The sequence below is a fragment of the Stegodyphus dumicola genome, chromosome 7, assembly GCF_044657685.1.
Source record: "Stegodyphus dumicola isolate Sdum_Otavi_A_Nest chromosome 7, ASM4465768v1".
Lineage (NCBI taxonomy): Eukaryota > Metazoa > Arthropoda > Arachnida > Araneae > Eresidae > Stegodyphus > Stegodyphus dumicola.
Genome location: NC_140774.1, coordinates 48405804 through 48431470, shown reverse-complemented (window position 1 = coordinate 48431470; position 25667 = coordinate 48405804). Strand labels below are relative to the sequence as shown.

At 30.7% G+C, this 25667-nt stretch overlaps 1 protein-coding gene across 1 annotated transcript; it reads right to left on the bottom strand.

The window, feature by feature from the left end:
- Positions 1-993: 993 nt before the first annotated feature.
- Positions 994-24975, bottom strand: LOC118195472 (zinc finger protein 367-like). Its single transcript, XM_035366795.2, has 4 exons — positions 24358-24975; positions 10488-10607; positions 4944-5079; positions 994-3758 (listed from the first exon to the last, which is right to left on the bottom strand). The coding sequence occupies exons 1-4, from the start codon at positions 24830-24832 to the stop codon at positions 3533-3535; spliced, it is 957 nt and encodes a 318-aa protein (XP_035222686.1). The 5' UTR covers positions 24833-24975; the 3' UTR covers positions 994-3532.
- Between the last annotated feature and the right edge of the window lie 692 nt (positions 24976-25667).

Genomic DNA, 25667 nt, shown 5'->3' with positions numbered 1-25667 from the left:
CCAAGCTGCAAATCAATGGAAAAGCATCTAAGACTTAAAAATGAGTATTTTAATACTGTACTAGAACAGAGCAGTTCGAGTAATGACAGCATTCGAGAATGTCATCAATGATTTCACGAACAGAAAAGCAAGCAAAATAGCACTTTTAAAATGCTGTCTTATTTCAAAAATTAGTCCAGAGCTTTCATTTATTTTTCTACATGTCATTTTGACCTTTAATTTTTTTGTGTGCAGTTAGAAGAGTGCCAAATGCTCTAGCTATGCCACTGTTTGCTTTCATACCTTAAGTCTCTTTTTAAATTCTCTTTACTACACTCATGTTATTTCTTGAATTTTCTCTGTTCTCATTTGTAAACCTTTAACCAGCTTTTTCTTTTTTTCATTGGTGTGTTGATACTATTATTTTTTGAGGAAGCGCCTATTTTTATTTTATCTACAGTCAATTTTAACTTGCAGCTTCCTTTTCAAATGAGTAGAATCAACAGCATCTCCCTTTCTATACATAAATTTAAAATTCAAGTAAGTGCTAATAGTGTAGTCATTGAAAAGCAAGAAAATGTTTCATAAAACTAAATTACAAAACTTCAAATATCTTTGCTCAATTAGATGTACATAGGGAATTGAGACTATATAAATTCCACAATACAATTGAATTCAAGCTATTTTCCAAAATTCTACCAAATCTCACCAGAGTTTGCCAACGCAGATCAAAAGCTCCACGTCTAATAATTGTTTTCTGCTTAACTATAAAATAGCATTAATTGTTTATTAATACTGCAGCTAATATTAATTGACATCGCTCTTTTGGACGCATAGAATCAATTATACTTTTGGCAAAAGCAGTCTGGAGTTCAAGGCTGGCAGACTTTCCTATTCAGCAAAAATTACAACAGTGAACAAACCATAATTACTTATTAATAAATAAAGATTTCTTTCAATTAAACTGTTTTATTCTGTATAATTGTTTCATAAAGGAAAATTAAATAATGCAACTTATTTTTTTTAATTTTTATTTCTTTACAAAAACTCCTACAAAACATACAAAATACAAAACACATACATATGAATATTTTTTTAATTTACAATGGGAATATTTACACAGTATTATGACTGAGTAATTTACAAATAAAATAATTCATTTTAAATTGTACAATACTTTTAAATATACAGAATAAAAGTGGCTTATAGTTCTTATATCACTTTTCTCTCAAAAGAAGAATATTTATACAATAGCCAGAAGAGAATTGAGTAATTACAGTATTAATTATAATCGAATCCTTTAGAATGAAAGAAAGTGGCACATAAGCATAACACAATGGCTCCAGATGAAAGGAAATGTATGTAACATTGGCCTAACAGACATCACATATTGTTTTGAGACAAGCATATTAAATATTGATGTAAATGGTATAAGATGTTTAAAAAGGTCAAAGAATTAAATATATTTTTAATGTTTTAATTTATGTTTCCACTTTTAAGATAAGCTTTAAGAACCATAACTTTGATTACATAAAAAAATCTGAAAAATTAAAATTTTTTATAATGTCCAACAGAAAGAAAAGTTTAAATATTTTGTCGGACCTACAATCCAGTCATTCAAGAACTTATTTATATAATATTTCAATACATTTCAATTGAAAATGCATTAGGCTTTGAAAGCTGTGTATAATACTCCCTACATGTTCTTTAAAATGATTACTATAGCAAATACAAGTTTATTAAAAATTATTATTATAGTAAACTTGTATTGCAGTTAAATCATTAAATACAGTAAAACTAAAAACTCGTATAATTAAACAAAATTAATATGATTGAAAGGTTTTAGAAAACACAGTCATCAAAAACTTTAAATATTGACAAAATACAATTTCAGAAAGAATTCTGTATGAAAATTTTGGATTATGATTTAATATTTAAAAGCAATTAAAAGTTCTGAACTATTAATTTTAAAATACTTTAAAATCAATATGCAAAAATATTTGCACAGATTTTATAAAAACCAAGCTATCGAAAGAAATTTTTTTTTTCTTCTTTCAAGTTAAGATGAAACAATAAGATGCACACTTAGTCTTTCAATGGCAATATGTTAAAGCATTATGCAAATACCAACAACACCAGCACATTTCCAAATGACAACTATTTGGTTTACTCAATGCCAGATATTGATACACAGTTTGGAGATAAGGATTTTTTGGATGGCTTACTATTTCCAGAATACTTTAAAAGCTATCTTTTTAAATTTTTATAAAAACCAGGTTTAAAAAATTTAATACGATTTGGCACCGGTGAATTTTAACATTACCAATACATAACTAATGCTGCATCTTCACTAGGTAATTTCCTAATGATGCATTATACACCATCAGTATCAAATACTGTTAAAATTCAAATCAAATTTATTATCACAGATTTCACAGGAGCTATTTGACATCAACTATAAATGGCAAATAAGCTTTACAAGTGCAGATGAAAAAGTACAGTTGAAAAAAAAAAAAAAAAAAAAAACTATTACTGCTTTACAATCTCAATAAAACAATTTTCCAAAAATGATTCCAAAAAATAACAACTATTTTGGAGCTGAACATTTTAGGTGCTTGCAAAAGTCTTGCGATGCAGTAAGTGAAAAGATACTGCTAAAAATTTGTCATAATACTGATTTTTTCCACTTTTGAACAATGCAGAAATGGAATCTTCATAGCGTGTTGTTCCATTATAATGATGTTGGTACTTTTATAATGACAAAATTGTGGACACTCTTATGCACTGGCCCCTTACAAATACCTGATATTCTCTGCATAATTATCACAGTTTGTGTCTGCAACAGTACTTTTTGGTTCAAACAAGTAACTAAGTAAACTAAATGTTCAAACAAGTGTCTAGAGTAAACTAAATGTTGAAACAAGTGTCATATGTTCAAACAAACATATACGACAGCATAAATCCAAGATTGGTTAGGTTTAATTTTTTACCTATAATAAAATAAGATGAGATTATTGCTAAAGATCCATAGATATCAAGCTTGTCAGTAAGTATATTACTTACAGGCTTATTCTTATTTCACCAGCCTTTTTCTGCTCATCACAACATCGTATGATTTATTCATAGGATGTTGTGACGAGCAGAAGAAGGCTGGTGAAATAAGAATAAGCCTGTCACAGATACAAAACAGACCAAGTATGAAAATTATGATGGAAATACATGTTTGTAAGAGATCAAAGCATAACAATGTTTACCTTAACAGCACCAATATCACTATAAAGCACCACTAAAAAGATATCCCATTTTGGGGTTGTTCAAAAAATTCAAAAGTAACAAAATGAGAATTAACGAGAAATTGTATTTAATACATAAAATTATTTAAAACAGTGAATTGCAAGAAATTTCTAATTCACATGCAGCTCACACAGTGAAGAGTTGTTAAACTATTCATTAAATCAATATATTTAAAAAAATATGATGAACTTTAGCAAGCATCTAATAAAATGTTGTCAGGAACATAACATGCAGTTTTAGCTCTAAGTTTGTCAAATCATTAAGATAAGCATGGAATGTGAAGATGTGGATCAAGAAGATGCAGTAAACCCTGAACTGCCTCCCTTTCCCTAGTAGAAATTAAAGAGAGTCTTTTTTGTACTTCCAAATCATCTTCATGTTTTGCATTCTGCTTCACTTTTTTTGGCATCCTTGAATCATTTTCATTTGTTTCAATCCTCTGACGCTTAAGATTTTGAAGAGCTTGTCGTCTGTTTTCCTTGTATCTGAGAAAAGATTAAAAAATTTCATAAATTTGTTAAATAAGAGAAAGGAATTAAGAATTTCACTAATTTCAACTAAGAATTCCCAAGAATATTTATTATATTTAATGCATGATTTAGAATAGGTAGGCTGAGACATCAGCTCTTAAATGCAGCTCATATTATAAAAAATACTAATTTGTTATTGTGTTAAGACAAATGCATGTCACAATTAATTTGAATTTAATTGGGGGGATATCACCCATATGGACTGACCAGCATTCTCACCAGACTTGAATCCAGTAGAGCACGTGTGGGACATGCTTGACCAACGAGTTGCAGCACGTCAACCTCCTCCTACATGTCTACCGGAACTTCGGAGAGCATTGCCTTTTTGAGTGGTGTAATATCCCCCAAGATAAGATTGATAATTTGATACTCAGCATGCCTAGGCGTTGTACGGACTGTATTGCGTCGTCTGGGAGACATACAATGTATTAACAATCATTGCAACCATGTAATATTGGTTTTTTGTAAAAAAAGTTTTTTTTTTTTTTTTTTTTTTTTTTAATTTGGTCTAGGGAGAAAAACCTCTATTTTTTTAATAATATCGAACATATAGCATCTCTTTTTGCTCTTTACCTTTTCTTTAATAAATAAGCTTTACAAATAAGTCAAATTTGTTTTGCTTCTAACTCTTCCTTTGCCTGATTTTGCATTATCCTTAATTTATGGACATGAGTGTAGTTACGATAAAATTTTATGGAAGATTACAAACATTTTTGTATTTCTTTTACTTTACACTCATTTTATTTACATGTTATCCCCCCACACACACTTTGGCATTTTTCGTTTCATACTATTTCAGATTTCTAAAAGTAATGCATAAACAATTATCGAAACTTAAAATTAATATTCTACCTGAAATGTGTTTTATTATTTAACAAACTGTATAATTCAGCCTGGAAAGATTTATTTGCAAGATAAAAAATGTTAACACTGTTTTCAAAGTACTAATAGATAATATTTATGATCATCAAAAGTAGGCATTTATGCAAAACAAAATACAAAAAATTTTCTTATTATTGTTACTGGGTTAGAATTACTATCAACAGGCATAGTTTCAGAGAGAAACTTATGTTAAGAAAATATACATAACTTGAAAGCAATTAACAATAATGCAAAAAAACTATCAAATTAAAAACTCACTTATTCAACCACTGCATCTGTTCTTTAGTCAGTTCTGCAGCATTTGGACCCTCTAGTCCTTTGCCATCTCGAATTAAAGGACTTCTTGGATGTCCACGACAGAATCTGCTGGAGTGTTTGTAACGAGTTCCGCATCCTATAAAAGGTAAGTGTGAAACATATATAACAGGTGTAGAAAGCAATGTGCAGCATTCATTATCCAAATTAGCATGGAACTATCAAGTTCAGATAATTGGACAGACAATGCAAAATTTATGTCATTTAAAAGGAAGTCACAAGAATAATATTAAAAATCATGTCTATGATTGATATCATTGGTATTCAAGGTATATATTTTGAGATATCACCATGACATTAACACGCCTGCAGCATCTGTAAAAATATAGAAAACATTTCAATGAACTATGAGCATCTTTGGAACAAAACACTAAGTGAAAGCAGTTAAATGTTAAGGTTTTTGCTGGTTAGCCAACATTAAGCGTGCCTCTTGGATTATTGCCAAATTGTTGTTCCATTTATGATAACCTGAGCAGTTGAATGTTATGAAAACCCTATTATAACATGATTGGTTATATGATTGTGGTGAATTTGACTGATGGGAAAATATTTGTAAGGAATATTGACATTCTGCAGTGGATGCCAGTTAGGAAGTACGCTGCGTATTAATGGCTGCCAGAGGTAAATTGGGTGTTTGGTGGTATAGAACGAAAGAGCAGAAGTTGTTTTAAGTGTTTGAGGACAGAAGAAAAGAAACTTTGTTGGATGTACTTCAATGGAATAATAAGTGTCCTGTTTGTAAGAAGGAAATGCATATGGTCGAACGCATTTCCTTCTTACAAACAGCTTGTACAGATGACTCTGAATGGGTTTGCCACAAGAAAGATTCAAATGCCCATCATATAAAGCATTCCATTAGAAAGGGACTATGGTCTGAGGAAAGTTTTTGGATGCTGTTAAGGAATTTTTAGTGCCACAGACTGAAGACACAGAAATTTCTAAATAAGGTAAGTGAATATTTCCTTTGTATAGTGTGTAGATGCGATAAGATGCATTTCCTTTTATATGCTATTTCACTGTTTGATTTAAAATGCAATTTATCGAAATTATATATTTTTTGTTTGATTCTAGTGTAGAATTGGGTGCTCCTTCTATTTTTAAGGGAAAACAGATCGATGTGTACATAGACAGTCAGTGTGCAATGCTGAGTTTGTGCAATTCTTCAATAGATCGATATGTACAAGGACACCAAGTTTGTGCAATTCTTTGACTTGTTACTTTGGTTTTGCATAGCAGCCATCTTGAAACTGTACCTTGCTGGTCAATCATCAAAGATCGCCAATTTTCTCCCAACACGCACCCTTTAGTATATTTTTACCTTTTTGTTTAATAAAGTAGCAAAACCAATACAGATTTATCATTACATGAGCATTCAATGCAGTGACAAGTGCCAGTCATAGATAAGTATATGAATAGACAAAGATAAATTTCTTAACATGGAGGATTCTCCTTCTTTGGATGTCACTTAAAACAGCACTGGTCCAACTGTCACAGAAGACAGCACTGCTGCCATGCAGAATGTGATACAGAATTAAATGTACCACAACTAATACAACAATATTACTATTGAGCACTAATTGGATCTGGCTATTACATCCTGCGTGATAAGAAGAAGTTCTATTTGATAGTGAAGCTTTTATGCAACATGCCATGGCTGCAGATATAGCCTTCCGAGTTGAATGGAAGTTCTATAATTATAATGAGGTTCAGTCAGAGGTGCATAGATAGCAATACACTGATCAAAAATATTTTTTCCTGCTACATCCATATACTTACAACTGCAGCATTAAGAGCAATGAACTGGACAGAGCCCATGCTGAACTTAAATCTATTAATCAATGCTATTTCATTGTTTGTTATAAATTTTCATAAAAGTTAATACGTTCACGATACAGTACAAAGCCCTTAATCCGGACGTCCATAATCCGGAATGATCTATAATCAGAACCTCAAAGCTACAAACTTTATGTGCATGTGTAAACGCATTATGCAGTTATGCATGCGCATTTAATGCGTGCATCCGCTACTCATGCACGTAAAGAGAAGAGATACTTTTTATAGAAGAGAGATGTTTTAAAGGAATATACTAAATTTATTACATATTAAGTGTTTCCATCGTTAAATTAAGAACTTTTAATGAACAATACTGATTTCGATCAACCAGGTGCCTTCTCAAGATCACATGACTTCTCCTCTGACTGCCTCTACGCCAGCCTAGCACAAGACGAAGAACACCTTTCATTCTTATTTTACATACTCATGAACTCGCATTTTGAACTTTTGCCTCGTGCGACGATGTGCTAGAAGTACACCTTTGATTTCTTTTAAAACCAAGCAAATGTTTAAATGGTTATAATTTTCAGGATACTGGTTAGAACTCTTTGTAGTTAATGCCAGCTGTAAAGATAAGATCGAAGATCCATAGAAGAGAGAATTAAAAACTAAACAACTTACATTAAAAGAAATGTTTAATAAAGTAAACAAATATTAAGCTTTTTTTTTTTATAAATTTTGATACCCTTTAGATCATAATTCCTTTTTATTTCATAAATTACAGTTTCATATTTTTAATTATATAATTTCTGCATGGCATCTTACCAGATTTAAATTGATGATCTATAATCCAGAAAGTCCCGACGAATCTGGATTATGGACTTTGTACTGTATAATACGACATTTTTACCTCATCAAAAAGAATTTATTTCACACAGTATTATATACATATCAAGTGCAGCCATAAGTACATTTGAATTAGATAGTTATTATGCTGAACAATGATACTGCATTTTCCCATTTTTTCCAATATCTTGGAAACGGAAAAATTCTGTTTTACACTGTGCATTAAATGACATTTTTAAAAACCTGGGTCTTAATTATCAGTAAAAAATTATTATCCCCCCCCCCCAGTTTGCTTGCTGGCTTTCGTTCCAAAGAAATTCTTTTATGTGCAGCTAAAAGAAATTTCCTTTTTGCATGATTGTAATTTCACTTCAGAGTTGTTACTAAACACTCACAGATGTTTAGCTTACAGCATCATATCCCAATAATGTAGCACACATCATGTAAAGTTGGTAACATACCTACATATGTGATATATAATAGAGAAATCTTTCTAGAAATGCATTCTCCCAGAACTAATTTGAAATCAAATTTCTAGCAACAATATTTTATGATGGCGTAAAAGTTCTCACTGTTTCACCAATTCTGTTTTTAATTCTGCTGATCAACTAATACAAGCTTATATATATATATTTTTAACTTTCTTGTACTTACTTTTATGTAAATGTCACCTATTAAGATACAAGTTCATTAAGATACAAGTTTATGAAAATAAAGACTAAAGTAATTATACAAATTTAGCTAATAAATGCATTTAAATATATTTCTTTGTGACAGATCCAAAAATTCATGCTGGTCAGAGGATTAACTATGCAGAATTCTTTGAAAAGTTTCATTTGACAGGATGTTAGCAGAAATTTTCTTTGGTCTCGCAACAGTTTAACTAGAAAACGAGTCAAAGGGCAAATGTATCATGACATATGAAGACTGAGAAAATGAAAACTGAATTATTTTAGTAATACCACTTTTTACTTAAAGGAACTGAACATATCTTTTTCCTCAGTTACACTACAGCCTATCACAGGGCAAAGCCATCTCGACAAGCTTCTCAAACAGATCTGATTAATCACTACAGTCCACCAACGATTGATTTTTAGAGTCCCGAGAATTGCCTCCACACAGTCTATCCATCTTTCCTTGATACCTTCTACATTTCTTTACCTTCTACATTTGCAAAGGTCAACTTTTTAAGAGGGTTCAAGTGGTCACATCTAAAAATATGTTCAAGCCACCTGATACAATAAGATCTGACAATATTAGGTTGTTTGTTTCTTCTATATATTTCATGGTTAAACAAAATTCTCCATCTCTTATTTTCTCTAATTAGGACATATTTTCTGCAGTTCCCCCCCCAAAAAAATTAGAAGACTTCCTTTATCCATTTTTGTTAATGGTCAGCACTCACTATCATACAACATGATAGGGCAACATGAGTTTTATAAAGATTTATTTTTGTCTTGAAGTTTAATTTAGACACTGAAAAATTTGTTAAAACCATGATAACATCTATTAGCTCTAAATAATCTATTGTCAATTTCAAGTTTAATATTATACGCAAACTGAGAAATGGCCTCAAAAGTATAAGACTCTATTTGAAATTCAAAAATCTCCACAACCGCCTGTTTACTTCTGTCAATAATGTTAATGTCAACTGAACATATCACTATGTCTAAAAGCAAATAATCAAGGATATTTAAAAAACTGGCAGCATTCAAAATTAAACTTTAATTACAAGAATCTCAGTTTTACAGTATCAGTGTAATTTAATATTGTTATAAAATGTCCAGCCGCCATAAGACAGCTTCCCCTCAAAGCAGGTTAAAGGATTGCCAGAAAATGAAAGGGAAGGCGGGATTGCCACATTTGGGAAGAAATTGCCAATTTGGTGACAAAATTGGCGATATGCCATACACAGATTTAGACATGGAGAACTTTCTGGAACGATTCTTCCCAGTTTAGCTCAGAATGTTCTCGAACACTAGCCCAAAGCTATATAAACCATGCTGGTATGTGGTGTCTCGTCTAGCGAGTCCTTTGCGAGTCAGAATGCCTACTCAAGTCAAAGAGTCTCATTGTCAGTCAGTGAGCGAGTGTCTCATAATCTAGTGCCGAGCTGGTCGTCGAGTGCATCGAGAGAGCCTTAGTGTATCGCGAGTTAGTGCATTGTCGAGTTTTAAAGTGAGTTGAGCTCCGAGAATTATTGAACCAAGTCGGGAGCTGTACTCTAGTGTATCGTCAAGTGTAGCACAAGTTGTAGAGTTCCGAGAATGAACACGCAGAATCGGGAGCTGTACTCTAGTGTATCGTCAAGTGTAGCACAAGTTGTAGAGTTCCGAGAATGAACACGCAGAATCGGGAGCTGTACTCTGGTGCTTTGCCGTAAAGCTGTCTTCACCGTTATAGCTTGATAGTCAGAAGGCTGGGTCGCCGATTGTTTCAGCGTGTTTATAGTAGTTTTCAACGACTGTAAATGTGATTTTGGAACAGTCTTGAATAATACTGGCTAATAAATTGTATTTTGATACTTCATCAAGTATTGTCACTATTCACTCCAAATCCACAAACCTGTACGTAAAGAAAAACGTAACAATACTAACACAGAACTGGTTATAATTAAATCTTTCTCATTTAAATTTTCTCCAACAACCAAATTGTTTAAAAACTTAATTATGCTAGAGTGTCTTTCCTATAATAATATACATCTTTCGCTCTTATTTTTTTCTGATTTATTTTGATTTATATTTGACCTGAAAATCTGAGTGTTCAAATAATAAAAGCATTATTTCATAACTAAAAGATATCCAGTTTTAAGATTTACTTTAATAATTACACCTGCATTTTATTCCAAATATAACAGTCTGCACTTACCTGGATATGTACAGACAAATGGCATGTCATTAGCATGCGTTCGCAAGTGTGACTTCAGCTGTCCACTTTGAGTAAAAATCTTGTTACACTCCGGATAATCACAGGCATAAGGTTTCTCACCTGCAATAATTTTTTTTTAATAGTAGACATTTAAATTTTCAAATATCAAATTTAAAAACATAAATGAATTTCCATTTTAAATTAACATTAACAATGAGATAGCATTATTACAAAGCTTTTATTTGACCGATCATACCAAAAGATTACGTATTAATAGCACTTTTGTGCTAAACAGATTCAACCAAAATTTACACATGGCTGGCCAAAACTGATCTTCTGTCATCAAATAAGTTGCTAAAAAATTTATAAACAATGTTTGCCGATTTCACCTCACGTAAAGATTTCCAGTTCCGATTTCGGATCCGGTGTTAAAATCACTGTTGCTATAAAATTTCAACAGCTTTTCTTTATTGTTCCGTATATCATGCATAGTCCCTGTGGCAATTCCATACGATTCTGCTATAAACCGAGCAGTAGCACCTGCCTCCATCTTTAGCAGAATTTCCACTTTTTTCATTACTGTCAATGCAACGTGGCTTACGTTTTCCAACATTGCAAGCAGTAAAATCACGAGTGCGTTTCTTATCTGTCATTGTATTAAAAAGGGCTGAAATTTAAAATATACTTAATATATCCACAAAATATCTGGATTGGAAAAACTGTATTTAACCACCAATACGAAAAAATAAGTATGCTATAGTGTGTGTATGATTATGGCAAAGCCTCGAGGGCTATCTGCCTAAGGGAAGGGATGCCTTCATGAAGGACTTTCTAAGGGAAACTGGCTCGTATACACATTGCACATAGGGGAAAAGTATGCTATAGAATTTCAAGTTATAGACCTAGCAAATTCTAGACCAAGTCCAAAATCATGCCTGCAACTAGCTTTGATACAAAAAGATCTGTTTATGCAGGAGAGTTACTGAAGAAATACAAAGACATATTTGAAGGATTAAAGGGAGAATATAAAAATCCAGTTAAGAGGTAACACCTGCAATTCATCCTCCAAGGAAAATGCCCATAGCTATATGAGAAAGTGAAGAAAGAGCTATAAAGAATGGAATATTTAAATTAAATTGAGAAAGTAAGAGAACTAAATGAATGGGTAAATTCAATTACCACTATTCTCAACCTAACAAAATATGTTTAAAAGCTACAGATTTAAAGAAATAAAACAAAAAATTTACGTAAAGTGACACAATCATACGTTAACTATAGATGAAGTTGTTATTAGAATGTCCAAAGCAAAAATATTTTCTGTTTTAGATGCTAATAGTGCTTTGGCAAATAAAGCTTGGTGAAAAAAAGCAATAACTTGTGTATATTCAGTGCATCTTTTAGTAGAGAGAAATTTTAATGATTACCATTCATACATATTTTGATATGAGGATCTAGTGAAAAGGAACATAACCTGGGACAAAGAATATCCCAGACAGCATAAAAAAATAATCTTAAGTTCAATAAGGAATAATGTAAGATAAAAGTTAAAATTATGAAATAAAAAGGATATGAATTAAGTGAAGAAGGGTTAAGGCTTAATCTAGCTAAAGTGGAAGTAGTTGATAAAATGCCACAATCCCAAGATAAGTCTTCTCTAGAAAGAATTTTAATGATTAAATTTTACCCAAATTTATTTCTAAATTAACTGCTACCAGAACACTATACGTATGATACACTTCAATTTCCGTCCATGGACCCACTCTACCAAATAAGATAGAGCGATATGTTACCATCGCCTAACCATATCATATTTGACACACTGAAATGAAACATTTTATTTAACATTTCAGATGAGCATGAATACTAACAGAATACCATGAAATTTAATTAAATGGAATGTGTTGATTACTAATCACACTGTTATAAGTATTATTTACTATTTTATTCTATGAATATAAAACAAGTACGCTTACAGTGCCCACTGCAAGTTTGAAAATGTGAAACATTTCCAAGTAGTACACTATAGTACAGGTGGCTTAAAATTTTATATTTTTGGAACTTTGAATGGTAACTGAACAAGAAATTAAGTCTATCTATGAAATTAAATAAGAAGTATTAAAAAAAATTAAACAGCTTAAAAAACTTGCACTGAAAGAAATGTTCTCTACTGTAGAATTGGGTGCTCCTTCAATTAGAGAATTTTTTTTTTTTTTAATTTTGGCAATGAAACCTCATTTCTGGTTACTATGGTAGTTTTAACTCTGTTTTAGCTTCCTGATTTTTTTAAAATGAAAATAGATGTGTACATGGATAAATTTAAGACAGTGCGCAATGCCTAGTTGTGCAATTCTGGCATGTTTTTTTAACCCTTAGCCTGTCGAGTGATTTTCTGCGGATTCCTTTAAAACTGTCGCTAGTTTTAGACCGAACTTCCCGTAAAACGTTGCGAAGATAACCCTAAACCTCTGAAAATTGTCAAGCAGTTCTTTTGTTATTTCCCATCCCTCCCAGAATTTTACTTCAATGATTCCGCTAAGTGAGATTGATTACACTAGATATTGTTCGGTAGATGTGAACTCTCAAGAGAATTGCAAAAGGCTAGACTCTCCGTGATGACTGTCTTAAGGGTCAGGGTACAGCTGCGAAACTTAAAGTTTCCTTCCCTTAAACAATCTTATCTCTACATATCTTCTCTACATATAATAAAAGAAAGAGTCTGTCTGTGTGTGTGCCTTTCGTTCGCGCTGCGCGTAAGCTAATAGACCCACGGCTATGAAATTTGGTACATAGGTACATCTACACAAGAGCCAGTGCACTTCGAAACGATTTTTTCGAAATTCGAATTCGAATTTTTTTTATTTCATGTTTTGTGACGAAATCGTGTCATTTTGAAACATAATGGGCTATAGGAAAGCGAGATTTTACTCTACACACTCCATTTTTACATCGTCATGAAACGTAGGCACTTAGCTATTTTACGAACTTAAAATAAATTTCGTGTTTCAATAAATCGATTAAACACAAATTTATTTAACAAAGGGAGCTTAACACTTTTTCAATGGGATTTTTTCTAAAAAAGTTTATTTTTAAAAATGTACAGTTTATTTTTCTTTGATTTTTGGACACGTTAAACTTTCATCCTTGCGAATGCTTTTACAAAAAGAATTTTGGAAAAATGATAATATTTTGTATTTTTAAAAGATTTTTTAAATGAAGCTTCCGAGTACACTTCTCACATCTCACATCTTTAAAAATGTGATTTTGGCAACAATTTTCCTGTCTTATTGTTGTTGATACATTTTTGATGAAATCGCATCATTTTGAATAGTTTCATTCTTTTAGAAATATGGGTTTGGCAACAATTTTTCATCGTATTTCTTATGTCACTGTTTTTAAGAGATTGGTATATTTCATTTTCATTTTTATATAAATATAATATATTTTTATTGATTTTTTTTGATAAAGTTGTTCTGTGGAGTAAAATTCTGCACGGAATTTTATGTTTTTTGAGTTGCTTTCACGTTATTTTTTGCTTATTTCCCTGTTTATAAGATATTGAAAAGTTTTGCATGATTTTTAGTTCTATGGAAAGTTGGTTAATTTTTTAATTAGGAAAATTAATATTTGTATTAGGAGATATAGCTTATTTCATTGTAATTTTTTCCCTTGAAAACATAAGACAAAATATCATTAATTATACTTTGATTTCAGAATTTTTTGTTTTTTGCATTCCTTTATTTTATTTATTGCTCATTTCACTGTTTTTAAGATATTGAAAAGTTTTGACTGATTTTTTTAGGAAATAAAGTTCTTAACCTCCTTTATACCATTTGAGTTCTTAAGATTTTGCAAATGGAATTTGGTTAATTTATTTATTAGGATAATTAATATTTGTATTAAGGGATATTGCTTATTTCATTGTAATTTTGTTATACGTAATAACTTTTTTATGAAGTTGTTCTGCAGTAGTGCCTACGCAGTTTTTAAATTTAACGTTTGGAGTTCCCTTCAGCCATTTTTCCGGTACATTTAAAAGCCAGACGAAGGCTCGCAGCGAAGCTGCTAGTTTTCAAATAAATTGGTTTTAAAATTTACCCGGTTATATTTTAAATTATTACGCATTTTTAACAACCTAAGTAACCTAAATCTGTATGTCACTGATTATCACCGGAATTTCAATGCAACCTGATTAAACTGCTATCACTAAAATTATATTCTGACAAATATCTGGTGCAACTTTCATTCCTTCTGAGATATTGCTGAAACATTTCGTATTATTTCCGATTTTCTGTATTTTTGTCATTAATTAAAAATCTTTAAAACCTTGAGCATTTTCCTATATTCTTCAACTGCATGCAACTAATAATTATTTTAAATAATTTCATTTTTCCTTAATTATTACGTAGTTTTAAGAGAGTAATAAGCAAAACATTTTGGTGTTTTTTAAGGGTGATAATATTAATATTAAATTTGCATTTTACTTTTTCATATACATTCAAGATATTCAGAAAAGGAATTATAACTTGAAACTGTTTTCAGTGTATCATAAATTTATTGATTCAAAATAAAAATTCTTGCTTTCCTGTCCAAGAAACACTAGTAAATTTTATCTGAAATAGGAAAGATGAGACATATTAATAACAAACAAAGCAATTAATTTGGAAGTCAAAGAACAAAAATCAGCGTTATATTTTCAAATTTTCACAGGACTAAATTCGATGGTTTTACCGAACCATCATCTTCAGCTGCAAAAGCGCAAATGAACGAGATAAGATATAATGAAAATTAGATTGTGAAAATTTGAAAATATAACGCTGATTTTTGTTGTTTGACTTCCAATTTAATGTTTGTTCGGCTTGTTATTGTATCTTAATTAAACAAAGCAATGTTGTTACTTATTAGCTTACAATATAATTTATTCCATATGGTATTTTTGTAAAGAAAGAGTGTTGCTGTACATTCGGTAAAGTAAAAATAAGCATTTCATTTAATAATTTTAAAAGTTATTAATTATTTAATAATTAATCATAAGAATATGAATAATTAAATATTTTTTCGGAGATATATTTTCTGGCGATATTTTTTTTCTAAGGATCCCAGCATACATTTTTGAAGCATTATGCTCTAAATAAATGTCTTGTTTGAACATAGCATTTATTGTTGACAAATCTCCAACCAAAGGAAATACCTTACTAGGGAGGATATTCAAACAAAAATTTTTATTAGAATAAATATTTTCGTTATTTTAATACTACTAATAATATACAAACATTATATTATTTAAGTTCTAAATAATATTAATAATATTATTTAAGTTCACTATAGTTGAGTGAATAAGATTGCTGGATGTTGGTAGTTTGTTGTTGGCAACCGAACAGTTTAGCTGCTTGTGGTCTTTATGATTTTCCCGATGCGTAATGTGAATTCAAGCTAATTTTATTTAGAAAATTGCCCACGAAGGTGTTCTCTTAAAGCAGATAACCCATGACTTCTTAAAAACTGTAAAATATAATTTGTGGATATTTTCCGTTATACGATAACACGAAGAAAATGATTTCCTATATGAAACACATGATCAGCACTGTTCTTGCCCGCCGTTTAATTAAATGTATCCATTTTATTCCTTACAATTAATTTTCCTTTTTCAAAGAAAGTTTGATTTCAGTAAAATGTACTATTTACAACGTGTCATTTTATTTTGCTCTATGCAAATATTCAAATTCAGATAGATATTGCGTAAGTTCAGAAAGCCAACTAGTCTCCAAGCGGTAAGATAGCTGAGCACTGGTAAATTCTAGCGGCTGCACGGGAGGCTTAGGGGTTTTTCATAAGTACAATTGATTGTGAATTAACAGTTTGTTTCCCACAAAAAAAAAAATCTACCCTGAAGACTTCCTTTCCCTTAGACAAATAGGTCCTGTGTGCTTTATCATAATCCAAAATCTTAAGCGTATAAATATTTTATCATAGCCGATGATGACGATAAAATATTTTCTATCTGATGTGTCAAGTTAGCATAATTGTATATTTCCAACGAAAATTGTTTGGCTCATGTTACCCTATAATGAAAAAAAGATTTAAATCGGTTTTTAACTTAAACAGTATTTTCAGTATTAATTATATCACGAATTTTATCAATAGTATTCTTAGTATTAATTGCAGGCATGTATTCAAGAATATAATATACACAAAGCTGTGTCTAATGATTACGGCTAATTTTTATATGAAATTTTATAGTATAAAAATTTAGGTCAGCCATATTTGAAAGAGTACTTGTGTATTATAAGAAAAGAGAGAGAGAAATTTAAGAATCAAAAAATTTACCACGAAGTAATATAAAAATGCAATAGAATACAAAAGAGTACAATACTATTTCATGTTTTGTGGATATACTTGAAGACAGAAACATGTTTCAGCTGTATTCGTTCATCAGAGAAAAACTTTTCATATGAAGCTATTTTTTTCAAATCTTTCACTATACAAGTAATACAAAAGCAGTATAGGAATTTCTTTTCTTAATACCCAACCAAAGATGTCAAACCATCTTTAGAAAATATATGTCCTATATATTTCACTTCATTCAGCCCAAATTTACATTTATTTAAATTAAATTTAACATTCTTTTCTATGGCTCTGTCCAACAACTTCTTTAATCTTGAATCATGTTCTTTTTTATCTTTACCCCAAACTAATAAGTCATCTATATATATTTGAACTCCTTCTAAATCACTAAAAATTTCAGAAAAACTTCTGTGGAAAACTTCTGGTGATGAACTCAGTCCATATGGCAACCTCAAAAAACAATATCTACCAAACGGAGTGTTAAATGTAGTAAATTCACAACTTGAATCTGACAGTTTAATTTGCCAAAATGCTTTGTTTGCATCTAAAATACTAAAGACCTTTGCATTTGTCATTTGAGATGAAATTTCTTCAAAGGTTGGTATGTGATAATGTTTTCTCAGTATATTTTGGTTAAGGTGCTGAGGATCTAAACACACTCTTAAATTTCCATCCTTTTTCCTTACTACCACTAATGAATTCACGAATTCTGTTGGTTGGTTAACTTTCTTTATAATACCATCTTTTTCCATTCTTGCTAATTCCTTTTTTAATGGATTTAATAAGCTAAGTGGAATTTTCCTACAGGGTTCTATTTTACCAACAGCTCCTGGTTTAAATTTAATATGATATGTATATCCAGTTAAATTCCCAGTACCTTTAAACAAATCTTGATATCCTTTTAAAAGTTCTGGTAACTTTTCATTAGAATCAGGATTTACTGTACAAATCCTTTGTATTAGGTTTAATTTTTGCAATGTAGGTAAACCTAAAATAGCTGGAACAGTTTTATCACATGCTACAACTTGAAATTCTATTTCATCCTTGTCCCCTTTCCATGTTTCACATAATAATTTACATTTTCCAACTACATCAATTGTAGACCATTGTAATTATTTAAAGTGACTTTTGATTTAGTCAAACATTTCTCTCCTAAATTTAACTGTTTAAATTTAGGCAATGGTAGCACATTACACTGAGCTCCAGTATCCAACTTAACAAATAAATATTTAGATATGTTTACTTTTAGTTTTTCAAACCATTCGGTTTTATTTTTAGAAAATGGATTTATATCTTCTACTGACCCTAAAATATATTCATTACCATTATCATGTAACTCATGCTCTAAATTATTCTGTACAACATTAACATTTTTAAAAGTGCACATTTTAGAAAAGTGATTTTTCTTTTTACAGTACAAGCAAATCTTATTACAAGCAGGACAGTTGTATAACTTATGAAAAGTTCCACATTTTCTACATGGTTTTGGATTATTGTACTTATTTCCTTGATAGTTTGAAGAAGATTTAGTACTTTGTTGCTTTTGTTTTACATGAAAGTCTTTCTTACAAGGCTGACTTTTTTCCTCTGAAGGTCGAAATTTATTACGTTTGATAGCTTCTATTTTATTTTCTTCAGTTAAAGTTTTCAGCTGAAGTTCTGCTAATTCAGAAGCTTTACACATTTTAATACATTTCTCCAATGTTAACTGATCTATCTTTGATCTATCTTAATAATCTATCTTTGAGATTTTTATTTAGAATTCCACTTACTATTCTATCCCTTATTAAATTATCTTTTAATTCTGCAAATCCACAGTTGCTACTTAATTTCTTTAAATCAGTTAAGAAATCATCAAACGATTCACCTACATGTTGTGTTCGACAGAAAAATATATGTCTATCAACACTTTCGTTTGCCTTCGGTATGCAAAAATTTTCGAAAGCTTCAATTACTTTGTCAACATCCTTCTTATCTTCTTCACTTATTAAAAGTATTAAATTTTTTAAGTGCTTCTTCACCAATTATATGCAATAAAATATCTACTTTAATTTCAGGTGATTTAGTAATACCACCAGACGCTAAGGTATAAATTTGGAATTTTTGTTTCCATTTCTTCCAATTTTCGCTTAAATTTCCTTCGAAACTTAGATTACTTGGTGGCTTTAATCCATCCATATTTAATTTAGGACTTTAAATAGTTTATATATACGTATTTTTAGCCACTTCCAATAAAAATAAACAACTCGATTTCACAGTAAACAACTTCCCATGATGATTTTGTTTAGAACATCTTTACCCAGGCTGCATGGTTCTTCAAAAAAGATTTTCTTTTTTAATCTACCTACCAGCTGTGCCATGTGTTGTATTTTATATGTGTTGGGTACGTGCTCAGTGATGATTACAAGATGTACACAAACATCATTTATTCTACATTACTCATCTGCTATTCTATATTACAGTTATGGTTAAAGAAAATAATAGATACAGTTACAGTTACATATATAACAGCGTCCTCCGTTACAATTCTTATTTTTTCTTTTTTCTACTAAAATTCGGCAATGTACTATAACAACGTCGAATCCTGTTTGACTTTCATTTGTATAAAGTACCACAAGGCAAATAGTTGTAAAACGATTTATCTTCTTTCGCAAACTTTTAGTCAGCACACAGATAATACATACCTGCTGTCTGACAAAGATACTTCACTCTAAGGACTTTTTCCTAAAGTGCTTTTTTCAAAGAGACTTCACACCCTATTAAGACCTTTGTGTCAACCGACAGCAGCCTGCAGAAAGGTAGGGGAAGGAAGACCAGATCGCGTCATCTAAACACGTCTTAAGCAATCTTCGCGAAATTCGGGCTTCATGTATACACGTCTTAAGCATTTTTCGTGCGATTTGAAATTTGTGTAAAGACGTCTTAAGCATTTTTAAAGAAATTCCAAAAACGTTTAAACACGTCTTAAGCAGTTAAAGTGTTAAGTGAAAACAGATCGATGGACACAGAGTTTGTGCAATTCTTTGACTTTTTAACTTTGGTTTTGTGTAGCGGCCATCTTGAAATTATGCCTTCCTGGCGCTGATCTTGGGTCAATAAAGAATTGCCAAAAAAATAAGGGGCACCGGTTGATCTTTACATTATGGTAACTTGGCGTTTTTTTGGCGAAAATTTGGCGACCAACTCTCCTACAGCAACCCTCTATTTTTTTTTTCCCGCCGCCATTTTGTCTTCACGAAGTAAAGACATGTTTCTTTTCTTTTTATCTACTGAACACTTCTTCCAACAATCTACTAGCCGAATTACACTTATGCTAGAAATTTTATCTAACAAAACTGCTTAATCATGACAAATATTCACTGCAAAATTGGGAAAAAGTGCACAATACCATACTCCTTACGCATTTTTCAAAATAACACATACACATAAACCATGTACACGCCGACTTATTTTTACTTAAAAAAACATCCCAGAATTGCACAAAAATGGCATTGCGCACACTCTTCACTATATCCATGTACACTGCTTTTTTCTCATAAATTACAAAAATTTCACAAAAATACATGACAATTTTCTCAATCTTTAAACCCTGTAAAAAGAACATATATGAAATTACCTGATCGCGAAAAAGTATTTACCCTTTCCAAATATGAACATTTCCACATATAAAATAAATAAAATATCCAAAAACTTTTACCTCTAAATCATCTATTACCGTTATACACATCACCAACGAATTCATACCGCAACCATTACAAATACTTAGTGTCAGATATTTAAATTATTTCAATGCACGTTTACTTCAACTAAAACATATACCAAATTCCTACAAACATAAAATTCACAAAATAACTATAATTTAATTAAAATATAATTAAATTCAAAAACACTACTTAAAATATAAATGAGCACATACATTAAATTAATACATACATAAATACCCATTTCGAATTCACTTTAGTTACGGCCATGGGATCCAAAAATTCACGAACACTGTTTCACACAACACAGAATAAAGCCAAATACAAAATTTCCAGATTTTTTCCCGATTTCCCCCCTTTTCTGATTAAAGAACCGTAATTCGTCCATTAATATTACATGACATATCCCATGATCTCTCATTTCCCTCACACAAAATAATGCGTAATCGGAACTGAGTACTGCTCACATTATTAACAAAGTCCCAGGTAGTAACCTTTATCGCCTCCAAAATGTCGCCAAACTACCAGTTACCATATTGTAAAGATCAACCGGGGCACCCAATTGTAAACTTTTACCGAAATGTTTAATAAAATAAATAAATTTCTACTTTTCATCTTAACAGAGTTCAAATGAAATAAAATCCAGAACCATCATTACAATTCCAGATCTCAAACTGTAAACTGTATTGGGTTTTGTTTCAGTAAATACAGAAAATAGTTTTATTATTTAATTCCTTCTATTCTTTAGCAGAAAACCCTAAGTACATGCATGTAAACAAAAAAAAAAAAAAAGTATTACTGACCTACTATAAATAGTTCAGAGATAAAAAAATTTTAAATATTTATAGTTATTTATATCTGAAATTTATAAAAATTAGGTCACTTATAAAATAATTTTTTTTTAAAAATCTGCCACATTAATTCACATTCCCTCTTTTTTACTATTTATACCTTATATTGAAAGAAAAAATTAGGCAGTATACATCTTTTCTGAGGGAAAAAAAATTTGGCTAATCTTTGGAATATGGTAACAGGTAGTTTGGCAACATTTTGGTAAGGCAATAATGGTTACTAGCTAGGACTTTAGCAGTGTACATGGATAAAGTCAAGAGTGTGCGTAATGCCATTTTTGCGCAATTCTGGGACGTTTTTTTAAGTGAAAATCGGTCGACGTGTACATGGATGATACCGTGTATGTGCAATTCTTAAAAACGCGGCAAGCAGTGGGCGATTCTGCACTTTCTTCCAATTTCGCACCTAATCTTCGTCATGATTTTTTTTGTTCCATAAAAGTTCTAGCATAAGCGTAATTCGGCTAGCAGATTGTTGGAAAAAATAATGTTGAGTAAAAAAAAAAAAACGCCTTTCACTTCATGAAAATAAATTGGCATCCAAGAAAAAAACTAGCAGGTTGCTGTAGCAGGGTTGGTCGCCAAATGTTTGCGAAAAAAATCGCCAAGTTACCATAATCCAAAGATTAACCAAAAATTTAATTCTACAATTATTGAGAAACTTTTAATGTTGATATAAATTAGGCAGCACTGGAAAACAATCATTATGTTAATTAATAATATCAGAAAAATGGCTTCCAATCATTTTCATACAAAAAAATAATTGGTCATACTGAAAGGTATTGTGAAGAAAATTAGGATTACTATCTTAATTTTAAAATACAATAAGTTGGATATTAGCTTGTATCTAGAAATTTTAAGATAGATAAGAGATGTCATTCTTTGTAAAATTAGTTTACTATACAGACTAATGGGTATTGAGAAAAGCCAACATTACAGGTATTATGGTAATTTGTTCCCCTTTCCATTTTCCACTAAATTTTTTTAATACTTTTCATCCAGAAATGTAATTTTTCTTTAATTTCTGCAATTATGTTTATTGCAGAAACGTCGAAAGGTTTTTCCTCCCTTTTTTCAAAATTTACTAAGAAAGGATTAAGGTTTAAAACTAGGCAAGCCTGCAACCTTATTTTGGTGTAGATTTTAAATTTTGTTCATTAGTTTAAATACAACTATCGATTTCGAGGATGATGAGATATAGGTTCCTCTTCTTTAGAAGGAAAAAGATTCAGAACTGAAAATACTTGATCACAGAGTACACTTTGAATAATAGAAGTTTAGTATTATTACATCTGCAACAACATGCGAAATGCAGAAACAAATTTTCAAGTTTATCCTTGAATCTTGAGCAAGGTCTTAGTCAGCCAATGTAAACGTTCCATAATTAAAATATATATGGATTTATCAATGGCCACTGATGATGATATTTCAGACAAATGATTTTGTTTTCTTTGGTAAACCATCACTGCAGCATTTTTTCTTCACAGATTATAGGGAGTCAAGTATCCAACAATCTTGATTTCAATGTTTTATTCTACATTTATATTTAAATAGAAGGTATTTGTTCATTAGCTGAGCACAAAATGTTGTGATAGTCAAGTGTAAAAAATATGACACATTCCCAAATACTGTGCTCTTTTTAAATCACATAAAAATGCTATATTTGGCCAGCAGTTGGTTTCTGAGATCAATAAAATTGCATTAGTGGAAGATTTCCAAGTTTTCAAACAAGTTTTCTAACTGTAACTGAAATGTAAAATTTCAAAATCTGATTTACCCATGTAATTCATGCAGTCTATTACAATTTGACATGTTCCATTTTAATAACTTCTGATCTTGTGCCAATAGTAAATGATGCAAATACAAACCATTTGTGTCAGGCTAATGAACAAGTACAAATATATAAAAGCCAAAAATTTATTAATAAAACTTATATATTATTATTAATACTATTAAACTTATTATTAAATTATAAAAATTGAGAGCACTTGCATTTCTGAGGAAGATAAATTAGTTATAAAATACAAAAATAAAAAAATTCTGTGACAATAAATCAATATTTAAGAATATACTTGACTGCCTATTATATTTCATAATTTTCCTTTTCAGTTCATTTATTACATAACACGAGACCATATTACATAAAATTATTTCCTGTACTATTATATAATATGAACTTTCTGTAGTTTTATTACATACAAATTTCATGCACAACAAAATGCATAAGCAGATAAAAATCACATGCTAACACTATTTCGCCGAGTACCACGTGCGTGTTTTTAATTTACAAAAGCCATAATTACAACATTTAATAAAACTTATTTATTCTCTAAAACGCAATTTAATTAAACATAAAACATCCATCACTTGAATTTAAAGATACAGCAGCCATGTAATAGTTTTAATATTTAAATAAACATTGTTTTCCAAGCCATGTGGCTTTAATCCTCGACCCTTTAATTCTTATCAGCCTAATTACAGCTTTAAACGTTGCAAAAATACCAGGTGCATATTGTATAAAAATATCGTTACTATGTAAATTGCACTATGTAATATGCACTTTCTGAAGTATATTGTATAAAAATTTCATGCACAACAAAATGCACAAGCATATAAGAATCACATGCTAACACTATTTCGTCAAGCACCACGTGCGTCTTTTTAATCCTTATAAACCATTTTAATAAACATTTTGGATTCCAAGCCATGTGAATTTAACCCTCGACTCTTTAAGCTTTATTTGCTGCAATCACGGCTTTAAACATAAACTAATCTGCTACAATTACGGCTTTAAACATCACATAACACTTTTCTAAACATCAACACCAATGGTATTATTTCAAACTACTGACATTATGTGAACTCATTCACAAAAAAACTATAATGTTGCTTTAATACTATTATCTACACAACAAGAAAATTACATTGCGCAAATTAAATGACACCAGCTCTTAAGAATCAAAATGGAGAACTTACCAGTATGAGTTCGCATGTGCGCAGATAATGACTTTGTTCTAGGGAATACTCGTTGACAAATACTGCATTTTATGTTGCTTTGGGATGCAGCACCTTCCTCCATCAAAGAAGTTATAATTTCTGATCTGGGTCTTCCTCGACGAACACTATAATTAGAGTTTTTACATTTACGATTCCCTGAATATTCAAGCTCACTTCCACTGGCGCTACGACTTGAAAAAGAGCTTTGCTGGCTGTTTTCACTAAAAATATCTTTATCAGCTTCACTCGATTGCTCTTCAGCTACTAAACGCGATTCATCATTATTAAAACGAGGGTTATTTGAAAGTTCAGGTTCACTTTCACTGCAAGTCGAAAAATTGTTTTGGTTATTTCTGCTAGATATGACATTATCCGATTCACTTGAGAGTTCATCTGTTTTTAAATACGATTCATCTATATCAGGAATCATGATAACAGACCAATCTAAAAACATTTAAGTCCTTTGAGTCTTTAAAACACGTTGTGTTCACTTTCCAACAGACACAAAAACCTTGTGTTCACCTTCCAACAGCTACAAAAACCTCTCGTGTTCACTTTCCAATAGACACTAAAACCTCGTGCTCACTTTCCGCCAAATAGGATTTCGCGCTTTTAAACGACCGTCATGCACAGGGCGGTGACGTCACATAAAAAATAAGGCAAATAAGATCAATAAAGAGGAAATAAATATTCTCAAAACATAAATTATAGGTAAATAAATATTTAAAAAAAATTATCTGCTTCATGAAATACTAAAATTGAAGTAAATTTTATATTTAGAATGTTTTATAGAAAGGCGGCTTTTCTTCTGTACACAAAGCGCATGCGCGGCAGGAAACTTTTTCTTGAAATATGTGGTTCAATGTGCGACTGTAGCGTCATCTACTAACAGTTCAAAGTAGTTCACGTAGCGTCATCTACTAACATACTACTATTCAGTTCAAAGTTTTGCAGTTAAAGGGCAATAGGAATATTATCTTTGCAATAAAAACTAATTTATTTTAAAAAGATCAAACTATAGTTTTTTTAACTTCTGTATTAAAACAATGCAAAATTTTCTCAACTACGCAATAATAATTTGCAGTATTATTAAGATTCTGTGCAGGCCACTTAATACAGGGCGTTAAAATTTCCCCCTTTGCAAGCATTTTAATATGCATTTTAATTTATGTTAATTATATTGTTCGATAAAGTATTAAATATAAAGCAAAGATCTATGTCAATATGAAATGAGTTTATTGCTTTTAAATAGCTCAGATTATAAACAACTAGCCGCTTGAGCATCCAGC

Coding starts and splice junctions, on each gene's coding strand:
- LOC118195472 (XM_035366795.2), bottom strand. CDS start 24,832: ATGTTTTTAGATTGGTCTGTTATCATGATTCCTGATATAGATGAATCG. Junction 5,080..10,487: donor ATTTGTCTGTACATATCCAG/GTAAGTGCAGAC, acceptor TACCTTTTATAG/GATGCGGAACTCGTTACAAA. Junction 3,759..4,943: donor CAGATGCAGTGGTTGAATAA/GTGAGTTTTTAA, acceptor ATCTTTTCTCAG/ATACAAGGAAAACAGACGAC.